An 11,168-nucleotide genomic window follows, 5' to 3' on the forward strand; every position below is an offset into this window, starting at 1 on the left:
GTTCGGGTTCGGGTATTCCCAAACTACCCGAACTATTGTGTTGGCTTCATAAAAACACATACACCCTATTAAATTAGTATAAAAATATAGTTTGAATAATGATATACATGGACATATAAAACACAAACAATCTACAATCCCAAGTTATGCACACTTACACATAATTATAGATGTACAAATTAATTATTAAGCATGACATGAGTACATGACACATGAAAGTTCGGGTAATTCGGGTATTTCGGGTACCCGATTGTGATACCCGAATTACCCGAAATAATTTCGGGTTTTGCAAGTTGCTACCCGAAATTCCCAAACAAAATTCGGGTTTCGGGTATTTCGGGTTCGGGTTCGGGTATTCCAGGTTTGGGTTTCGGGTTACGGGTTTTTTGCCCAGCCCTACTAGTTCTTCCCTCGCGTTCACTCCCCAGCGTGGGAAAATCCCGGAATTTTCTTGTTTGTCCACTGGTTTTCTTGCGCCAAAACCAGGTTTCTCCCCGTTGCCGTGGCAGAACTCTGTTCTTGCCCAGTCTAGAAGATCTGCACCGTTCCAACCACCGACTCCGGCCGCCAAGCATATAGCCAGCGCGGCGAAGAATTCCCAACGCGAAAGCCAAAACCTCTTCACTTCACTTCACGTCGACACGTGCGGGGAGAATATGCGCGCGACAATCCCAGCCCTGTCGCTCCTGGTGACGCCGCGGCTCCCCTCGCTCGCCGTGCCGCTGGCTGGAGGCCGCCTCCGCGTGGGCGGTCGTTCTCGGACCCGCCTCCGCGTGGCGGCGCCGACGTCCGTCCCAGGGGAAGCGGCGGAGCAGGCGGAGCCGAGCACGTCGGCGCCCGAGTCCGGCGAGAAGTTCTCGTGGAGGGATCACTGGTACCCGGTCTCCCTCGTCGAGGACCTCGACCCCAGCCGCCCCACCCCGTTCCAGCTCCTCAACCGCGACCTCGTCATCTGGAAGGAACCCAAGTCCGGCGAGTGGGTCGCGCTCGACGACCGCTGCCCCCACCGCCTTGCCCCGCTCTCGGTACGGCGACCCGCATCCCTTCCTCGCCTCATCCGTGTCCTACCGGATCTCTTCCTCGTTTCGGCTAATTTTGGTCTGGGCATGTGCAGGAGGGCAGGATCGATGAGACGGGGTGCTTGCAGTGCTCGTATCACGGATGGTCATTCGATGGCTCCGGCGCCTGCACCAAGATCCCCCAGGCCATGCCCGAGGGTCCTGAGGCCCGTGCGGTGCGGTCACCGAAGGCGTGCGCGATCAAGTTCCCCACCCTCGTCTCCCAGGGGCTGCTCTTCGTGTGGCCCGATGAGAATGGGTGGGAGAAAGCGGCCGCCACCAAGCCTCCAATGTGCGTAGAGTCAGACTTTGGACTGCGGCTAATTGGTTGGATTCAGTTTTGCATTTCGGTGTCTGAATTCGATCTTGTTTGGTTTCAGGTTGCCGAAAGAATTTGAGGACCCGGCCTTCTCCACGGTGACAATCCAGAGGGACTTGTTCTATGGTTATGATACGTTGATGGAGAACGTCTCTGATCCGTCCCATATAGAATTTGCTCACCACAAGGTACTTGGTACAGTGAGAAAGCTTAGTTGCTTGCCACACTTAAGCACCATGATAGTATTTTTCAGTTGAAAGTTGGTGATTCGAGGAAAGATGTTTTGTTGCAACCAATTTGTGTAGTTTGCTAAAAAATCACCACCTCAATACTGTTTAATTGTGTAGGCCTCTTATCGTTTCTGATTGCCAGTGTGCAAGTTTAACTAACTGTTAGATCTTAACTGTGGATGTACCCATATATTTTTTTTGCATCATAGTTTTATTCTTTTTTACTTATGCTGCATTGAAATTCCTCAGAAATGACTTATAATGGGCAAAAGGGCTGAATGGTCTGAGTCTGGCCTCTTATCGTTTCTGATTGCCAGCGTGCAAGTTTAACTAAGGTCCCGTTTGGTTTGAGGGATTAAATATCAGTGCCTCCATTTTAGTCCCATTTAGTCCATAAATTGACAAACGGTGGGACTAAAACAAGGACTAAACTGTTCTAGTCTCTAGTCCCTCAAGGGATGACTCTAAGGGGCTAAACCATAAAAATCCACTTTTTGGCCCTCCTTCATTTCAGTTGCACTAATGGCGGGAGGATGTTAAGGAGTATTTTGGTCTTCTTATGATTCATTTAATGTGTTTTGAATACTTATAGTTTTTAGAACCAAACAGGGTAGGGACTAAATTTTAGTCTTCTAACTAAACTTTCGTCCCTGGACTAAAGGAACCAAACCCTAACTGTTAGATCTTAACTGTGGATGCACCCATATATATTTTTGCATCATAGTTTTATTCTTTTTTACTTACGCTACTTGCTTAGTCTGAACAGGCATTAATAGGGTGTTTGGTTTGAGGGATTAGTTAGTTCACCCACTCATTCCTCTTTTCTTTGTTTGGTTTGTTGAATGGAGTAGGTTGGTCAGTGCATTATCACATCATTCCTCAGACTAGTAGTTAGTACTAGTATGAAGAATGGGGTCATTCAACCAAATTTAAGGAATTGACTCATGATGCATCACCACATTTAGAATGGAGTGGCTCCTCAAACCAAACCCTATAAATGACTGGCTGAGTTAATTGTGCTATCTGTGTGTCATGAACTTGTGCCGGCAGCATAGACAAACAAAATGCTTTATTTTCTCGGGATACATGGTTTCAGCAAATCCACTCATGTTTCAGATTTTAACTCTTCACAGGTTACTGGACGAAGAGATAGAGCCAGGCCTTTGACATTCAGGATGGAATCAAGTGGTGCCTGGGGTTACTCAGGAGCAAATTCTGGTAATCCTCGCATTACTGCAACTTTTGAGGCCCCTTGTTATGCATTAAACAAGTAAGTTTCAGAAAAGTACCTGGTCATCTTTGAGTGTGGAGTGATTCTTATTTACCACTTAAGCAATTCAGTCGTTATACGGTTCTGAACTTCTGTTAACTGGCTTGTACAGAATAGAGATAGACACAAAGTTACCCATTTTTGGCGACCAGAAATGGGTCATATGGATTTGCTCTTTCAACATTCCAATGGCCCCAGGGAAGACTCGTTCTATTGTCTGTAGCGCTCGAAACTTTTTCCAGTTCACAATGCCAGGAAAAGCATGGTGGCAGGTACATGTGTGTTTAGTGTTTCCTTTACTTAAGCTTTGTTTTCCTATTTGTTTTGTCAACATAATCTTTTAACTGCTAAAACGAACTTGTTCTCGCGTTTTTGTGGGAAACAAGGCAAAGGTCCCTAGTCCCTACTGTAGGCATATATTATTGGCAGAGTTTATTACTTGGTCATGTTTGAATTTATATGTGTACAGTCAAATGTTGATAGCTTCTTTCTCTTGGTGTAGCTTGTTCCTCGATGGTATGAACATTGGACTTCAAATTTGGTCTATGATGGCGATATGATCGTTCTTCAAGGCCAGGAGAAGATTTTCCTAGCTGCAACCAAGGAGTCTTCTACGGATATTAATCAGCAGTACACAAAGATCACATTCACGCCCACACAAGCTGATCGATTTGTTTTAGCATTCCGCACGTGGCTAAGGAAATTTGGCAATAGCCAGCCGGAGTGGTTTGGAAATCCTACACAAGAAGCATTGCCTTCCACCGTCCTTTCAAAGCGCGAGGTAAAAGCCATCTGGGTCACCAAAAAAGTTTCAGTATAATATTTGCTTCAGACATAAAATATCTGAATATGACAACCTTTTTGGTGGTCAAAGATCTGTTTTGCTTACATTCTTAATACTCGATGCATTGGTAAGTTATTACAGTTATCCTTTTTACTCGATTTTTCCCTTTCTGAGCAGAACGTATTATCACGTCTTCATTGTTTGTACACTTGGTTTCTATGACACACAAATTTTTGTTTTACATTATCAGTTGTCATATGAACTAATGTATTTACAGCAACCTGCTTAAGTGCTTAGTATCACAAAGGGACAAATTCAATGAAATATTTGGAAAGATAGTAGCGTCGAACCACTCTCACTGCTAGGCATTTGAGAATAGTTACTTAACTGACAGCGAAGTTCACCTTCTACCGACTGGATCTGGAAACAGTATCTTGAAGTAGTCACACGTAAACCTTCATCAGCTGTGTTTCTGCGTTCCAGTAACTCATGTATTCTTATGATTGACTTTGTGTTATGCAGATGCTAGACAGATACGAGCAGCACACGTTGAAATGCTCGTCTTGCAAAGGAGCATATAATGCTTTCCAGAATCTGCAGAAGGTATTCATGGGAGCGACAGTAGTTTGCTGTGCTGCCGCTGGTATTCCTCCAGATGTTCAGCTCAGGCTATTGATCGGTGCGGCTGCTTTGGTCAGTGCCGCTATAGCATACGCATTCCATGAGCTCCAGAAGAATTTTGTATTCGTGGATTACGTGCATGCTGACATTGATTGAAAGATTCGTGAGGATCTGTTGTGTCGACATCACTCGCTCGCGAGTCGTGTCTGTAGTCTAGGGCTCTAGGCGTCTAGGTAGGGAAAGTAACTTTTTGCCGGGTATAGGTCATATTGCTCACATATGTATTTTGTATAGTGTATGCACTCAACTGTAGCCGATGCAGTGCGAAAATATAGTTTTTATGTTATTATCTATTGGATTAAAATTGTCTCCAGATCCTTTTAGCATGTAAAATGCCATTTTTCAAATGGAAGTTCTCAATTGCGCCTATAGTTGCAGGGAACATTCTGATGTGATCATGCCATTCTCTGGCTCTGAGCAGTTAGAGCTGGGCACGAAGATGGCATGTGAAACTATTTCAATACAGTGTCTGGTCAGAATCTTCTGTAATGGTGAGCCTTTGGTTTGTGACCCAAGTAATGAGCCAAGCCAAATTGTATCCATTTCTAGGAAACATGAACTTTGTTTGATTTGAGGCTAAAATTTGGCCAAGCAGAAAAGAAACCCATCATATTCAACCAGTTGTCTTTTCTAATAAAATGCTAGGCAAAACATGAGTGAGCAAAATCGTTTGTTTCAGTTTTGCCTCCCTAAATTTTTTACTAAGTGCCATTTTGTCTAACCTGATGTTTGTATAATCTAACTTGTCATAGGTATTTCGGCCAACTTTTTTTTTTGCCTTTTGACCCTTTTTACGAAAGATTTTCATAACTACACGTTTTCTGCTTTGAATTCAAGAAATAGACTCTTACCTCGACGCCGTTATTATTGACGCCGATGTTACATGTCTTGACGCCAAAATAAAAGTCCTCTCTGGCATCTACGTGGCAGGGGATCGGCGCCGTGATTGTTAGCGCCGACCCCTCTTATACGGGGTCGAACGGTGATCTTCCCGTGGCACCGTCTGCTGTCTGGGACGCATGTCGGTCAAATGCGATGGGTGCGGATTCTACCCTCCAAGACACGCGATGGCGATCTAACGTGCAACATGCGTGCGTGTCAGCGATATGGTTTTTGGAGCGGTTTCTTGAGAAGCTTGGCACACAGACACCCCCCCTGAAATGATGGCTTGTGCCGGTTGTAAAAGCTTAAAAAAATTTAGGCCACTGAGTAGCGGTGTGTTGTTTTATTATATGTGGCTTATGTGGCTGACGGCTGAGTACTGTCTCCTTTTTCTGTTTAATTTACCCATATGCATTCACTGCTGATGGCACTAGCTTCCTGCTCGAACTACTTTAGTTAAAAAATTCAAAACCTAAGTGAATCTATATAAAAAACATACTAACATTCAGCATATTAAACAAATACCACCCTCTTTATTTTAAATTATAATCAATATAAAAAATATTAAACATAGAAAAGCTAAAAGTTCTTATATTTAGTAATTGAAGAAACACTAGATTCATTGTGAAATAGTTTTACTATATGCATTTAGAGGCGCACAAGCCACATACAGTAAAGCAAAAGTGGTAGCATGTGGCCCAACTTTTTAAACTTTTCTAACCGGCACAAGCCATCATTTCAAGGGGCCCATGTCCGTGCGCCAAGCTTGTCACCGTGCCACTCCAGAAACCACACCACTGACACGCACGTAGTAGGCCGCATGTCACAGTGCCACCACAAATAAGATTGGTCATCCAAAGGAAAAAGGGCTCGACGCCAATGTTCATGGCGCCGACCCCTGCCACGCAAGCGCGAAATCAGCATACCGGAGTAGAGATGGCAACGAGTACAAATTCGCTGGGTTTTGCCATCCCAAACCTGTATCCGTGAAAAATATCTATACCTATTAAAAAACCTGATATAGCTGAGGTGCCCGATCTTTCAGCGAGTGGAGATAATTCCGATTTGGCGGAAGATTACTCTTGCGATCCGACTACGACGAGCAAGCCCGAGGCGCCAATGCAATCGCTGAACCAACTCCATGTGGTTACCGACCTTGCTGATGCGAGATCGACCTGATCACGAAGATCGTTTCCTGTGCACAATCGAAGAACGAACAAGAAAAAGATGCGAGCAATCTAATCTATTACTCGAGGGTGGAGTTCTGAATACACTAAGACAGCGCTGATTTGCGTGTGTTCGAGAGTAGCTAAAGCTAACGTAAAACAAAACCCGCAGAACAAAGGAGGCGCAGCTCCTGGATAAATAGAGAGGGGGGCGCAGCCCCTAGGGGCGGCCAACCCTAGGTCGTCCACTATGGGCCGCAGTTGGGCTGGTCGTCTATTCTTCTGGGCCCTCATTCTTCAGTAGCATGACGTAGTTAAGATCTCTGGCACGGGCCCGAGTGATTGGCCCTTGATATGGAGGTGCTGCTGGTGTAGTCGTACTCATAGTGATGTCCTCATCATCCTTCCATTCTTGAAGTGAAGTCGTCCTCGACGGCAACTCCTCATCCTCAGCCATATATGGTTTCAAATCTGCAACATTAAAACTAGTGGAAACACCAAATTCCGCAGGCAGGTCAAAGATATAAGCATTATCATTAATCTTTGTTAGCACCTTAAAAGGACCAGCAGCACGAGGCATTAATTTAGAATGGCGCAAAGTAGGAAACCGATCCTTTCTCAAGTGCAACCAAACCATATCACCTGGCTCAAAAGTAACAAGTTTTCTTCCTTTACTACCAGCAACCTGATTTTTTGCATTAGTAGCAGCAATGTTCTGTTTCATTTGTTCATGTATGGTAATCATTTGTTCAACATGTGCAGCAGCATCTACATGTGGGGTGTTCGCAGCATTAAGTGAAATCAAATCAATAGATGCCCTAGGGATGTAACCATAAACAATCTGGAAAGGGCATATCTTTGTAGAAGAATGTGTGGCATGATTGTAAGCAAATTCAACATGAGGCAAACAATCCTCCCAACGTCTCAAATTCTTGTCTAAAACAACCCTAAGCATGGTAGATAAAGTTCTATTTACTACCTCAGTTTGTCCGTCAGTCTGAGGGTGATAAGTAGTGCTAAACAGCAATTTAGTTCCCAATTTATTCCAAAGAGATCTCCAAAAATGGCTTAGAAACTTAGCATCGCGATCCGAGACTATTGTTTTTGGAATACCATGTAAACGAATAATTTCTCTAAAGAACAATTCAGCAACAATGCTAGCATCATCAGTTTTATGACAAGGTATAAAGTGAGCCATTTTAGAGAATCTATCAACAACCACAAAAATACTATCCCTCCCCTTCTTAGTTCTAGGCAAGCCCAAAAAAAGTCCATAGAAATATCAAGCCAAGGAGAAGAAGGGACAGACAAAGGCATATACAAACCATGGTTGCCCAAACGTGACTTAGCTTTCTGGCAAGTAGTGCAACGTGCAACAAGACGCTCAACATCACGGCGCATCCAAGGCCAAAAGAAGTGTGCGGCCAACACCTCATGTGTCTTGTAAACACCAAAGTGCCCCATGAGACCGCCTCCATGAGCTTCCTGCAGCAACAAAAGACGAACCGAGCTTGCTGGAATACACAACTTGTTAGCGCGGAACAAAAATCCATCTTGTATGTGAAATTTTCTCCAGGGTTTGCCATCCTTACAATGTATATAGAAATCTTTAAAATCAGCATCATCCACATATTGATCTTTCACAGTTTGCAAGCCAAAGATTCTAAATTCTAACAGTGAAAAGCATGGTATATCTACGGGACAATGCATCAGCAATGACGTTTTCCTTCCCATTCTTGTGTTTAATGATGTAAGGAAAGGACTCGATGAATTCTACCCAACTAGCATGACGACGGTTCAGATTTGTTTGGGTACGAATATGTTTTAAAGCCTCATGATCAGAATGAATTATAAACTCACGAGGCCAAAGGTAGTGCTGCCATGTTTGCAAAGTGCGAACTAAAGCATAAAGTTCCTTATCATAAGTAGAATATCTCAAGCTAGCACCGCTTAATTTTTCACTGAAATAAGCAACCGGTTTTCCTTCTTGTAACAAACAGCACCTACCCCAATACCACTAGCATCACATTCAAGTTCAAACACTTTCTGAAAGTCGGGCAATTGTAAGAGTGGAGCATGGGTTAACTTATCTTTCAAAGTGTTGAACGCCTCTTCTTGTGGGGGTCCCAAGCAAAAGACACACCTTTCTTTGTGAGTTCATGCAAAGGGGCAGCGATGGAGCTAAAATCACGCACAAAACGGCGGTAAAATCCTGCAAGTCCAAGAAAACTCCGAATTTGGGTGACCGTCGTTGGTGTAGGCCAGTCCTGAATGGCTTCAACCTTGCTGCTATCCACCTCAATGCCCTGCGGAGTAACCACATAACCAAGAAACGAGACACGTTGTGTGCAAAATGTGCACTTTTCCATGTTACCAAACAAGCGAGCAGCACACAAAGCATCAAAAACAGCACGCAAATGTTCTAAATGCTCCTCTATAGACTTGTTGTAAATAAGGATATCATCGAAATAAACAACAATAAACAAACCTATGAAGGCTCGTAGAACTTCGTTCATTAAACACATAAAGGTGTTGGGAGCATTAGTCAATCCAAATGGCATCACCAACCATTCATATAAACCAAATTTTGTTTTAAAAGCCGTTTTCCATTCATCACTAAGTTTCATTCTAATCTGATGGTAACCGCTACACAAATCAACCTTAGAGAAAATAACAACACCAATAAGCTCATCTAACATATCATCAAGGCGTGGAATAAGATATCGATAACGAACTGTGATGTTATTAATAGCACGACAATCTACGCACATACGCCATGACCCATCTTTCTTTGGAACGAGTAAAACAGGAACCGAGCAAGGGCTAAGAGACTCACGAATGTAACCTTTATCAAGCAGCGTTTGCACCTGGCGCTGGATCTCCTTCGTCTCATCTGGATTTGTACGGTACGGGGCGCGGTTCGGAAGAGAAGCGCCAGGGATGAGATCGATCTGATACTCAATGCCACGGAGCGGAGGAAGACCCGGTGGTAAGTCCGTAGGAAAAACATCAGCATACTCCTGCAAAAGGTTAACAACAGTAGGGGGTATATCCAAAGACGGTGCTTCATCAAGCGGAACAAGCATGCGCGAGCATACAAGTGCGTAAAAGGGCATATGAGCTTCATGAAGATCATCAAAATCAGCACGTGTAGCAAGTAAAACAGGAGAGTGCAACTTGATTTCAGATTTAATAGGTGCGGCTGATGTCGATTTGACTTGTTGTGTAGTTTTAGCAGCCCTAGTAAGATCATCTTTCAAAATTTGGTCAGGGGTCATTGGATGTATAATTATTTTCTAGCCTTTAAACATGAAATAATAATGATTTGAACGACCATGATGTAAACTATCAGTATCATATTGCCAAGGTCGACTCAATAACAAAGAGCATGCTTCCATAGGAATAACATCGCAATCAGCATAATCAGAATAAGAACCCAGCGAAAAGGGGACACGTACCGAACGTGTTACCTTTATTTTACCACCATCATTAAGCCATTGAATGTGATACTGTTGTGGGTGTGCACGAGTGGGCAAGGATAATTTCTCTACCAAAGCTGTACTTGCCAAATTGTTGCAGCTGCCACTATCGATGATGATGCGAATCGACCGTTCGTGCACAACGCCCTTGGTATGGAATAGAGTGTGTCGCTGATTTTTTCGGCCTGGGCAATCTGTGTGCTAAGAACACGCTGCACAACAAGATTCTCATACCTATCGGCGTCGATGGGATCAACGTGGACTTACTCATTTTCTGCATGGTTAGTGGCAATCATAGCATGACTAGTTTCCTCGGAATCACTGGCTGAAGAGTACTCACCATTGTCACGTATAAGCAAGGTACGCTTGTTTGGGCAGTCCCGAATCATGTGCCCAAACCCTCTGCAACGATGGCACTGAATATCCCGTGTACGTCCTGTGGAAGGAACGACGCCTTTGGCAGGGGGCGCCACTGGCTTGGCCGTCCCTGTGCGCGGTGTAGTGCTAGGCGTAGAAGGTGCAGGGCTGGAAGGAGTTGAGTTGTGTGTCGAACCCCGACCTACAAAAGAGTTAGTATATGTCTTTGATCGTCGTCCCTGCACTTCACGTTCAGCTTTGCAAGCATATTCAAACAATGTGGTTATATCAAAATAATCCTTATAATCAAGTATATCCTGAATTTCCCTGTTCAAACCACCACAAAAACGCGCCATAGCAGCGTCATCCGACTCAACCAAACCACAACGAAGCATACCCTTTTGTAACTCCTGGTAATATTCCTTAACAGATTGTGAACCTTGTTGAAAACGCTGCATTTTGTTAAGCAAATCACGGGCATAATAGGAAGGAACAAATCTGTGGAGCATGGCAGTTTTTAATTGGGTCCAAATAGTGACACTGTTAATGGGAAGTTTTTGTTTATACTCATGCCACCAAATTAAAGCAAAATCAGTAAATTCACTAATGGCAGCCTTCACTTGGCTATTAGCAGGAATATCATGGCATGAAAATTTATATTCTACCTCCAATTCCCAATCAAAATATGCAGCAGGATCATATTTACCATTAAAAGATGGAATTTTAAATTTAATCTTAGCAAATAAGTCATTAGGGGGATGACGAACCACACGGCGTGCACGACCACGGCGATCTCCATCTTCCTGCTCAGTGTCACCGCCGTAGTACTGCTCCATCCTTGTGGTCAACGCATCAAGGCGTGCCAGGATGGTGTCGAGTGTGGTGCGAGTCGCCGTTTGAGCAAGGTCAAGCTGGTTGAAACGCGCGGTCGTCGAAGTGACC

The 11,168-nt window shown here is 44.0% G+C and overlaps 1 protein-coding gene across 1 annotated transcript; it reads left to right on the forward strand.

Annotated features, from left to right (window-relative positions):
* The first annotated feature begins 392 nt into the window (after positions 1-392).
* On the forward strand, positions 393-4,691 carry LOC103631716 (pheophorbide a oxygenase, chloroplastic). The gene is made up of 7 exons (NM_001365161.1): positions 393-1,025; positions 1,115-1,350; positions 1,439-1,565; positions 2,741-2,877; positions 2,990-3,149; positions 3,380-3,658; positions 4,184-4,691. Exons 1-7 carry the CDS (start codon positions 657-659, stop codon positions 4,436-4,438), a joined length of 1,563 nt encoding a protein of 520 aa, NP_001352090.1. The 5' UTR covers positions 393-656; the 3' UTR covers positions 4,439-4,691.
* The last annotated feature ends 6,477 nt before the right edge of the window (positions 4,692-11,168 follow it).

The sequence above is a fragment of the Zea mays genome, chromosome 1 (genome assembly GCF_902167145.1).
Source record: "Zea mays cultivar B73 chromosome 1, Zm-B73-REFERENCE-NAM-5.0, whole genome shotgun sequence".
Lineage (NCBI taxonomy): Eukaryota > Viridiplantae > Streptophyta > Magnoliopsida > Poales > Poaceae > Zea > Zea mays.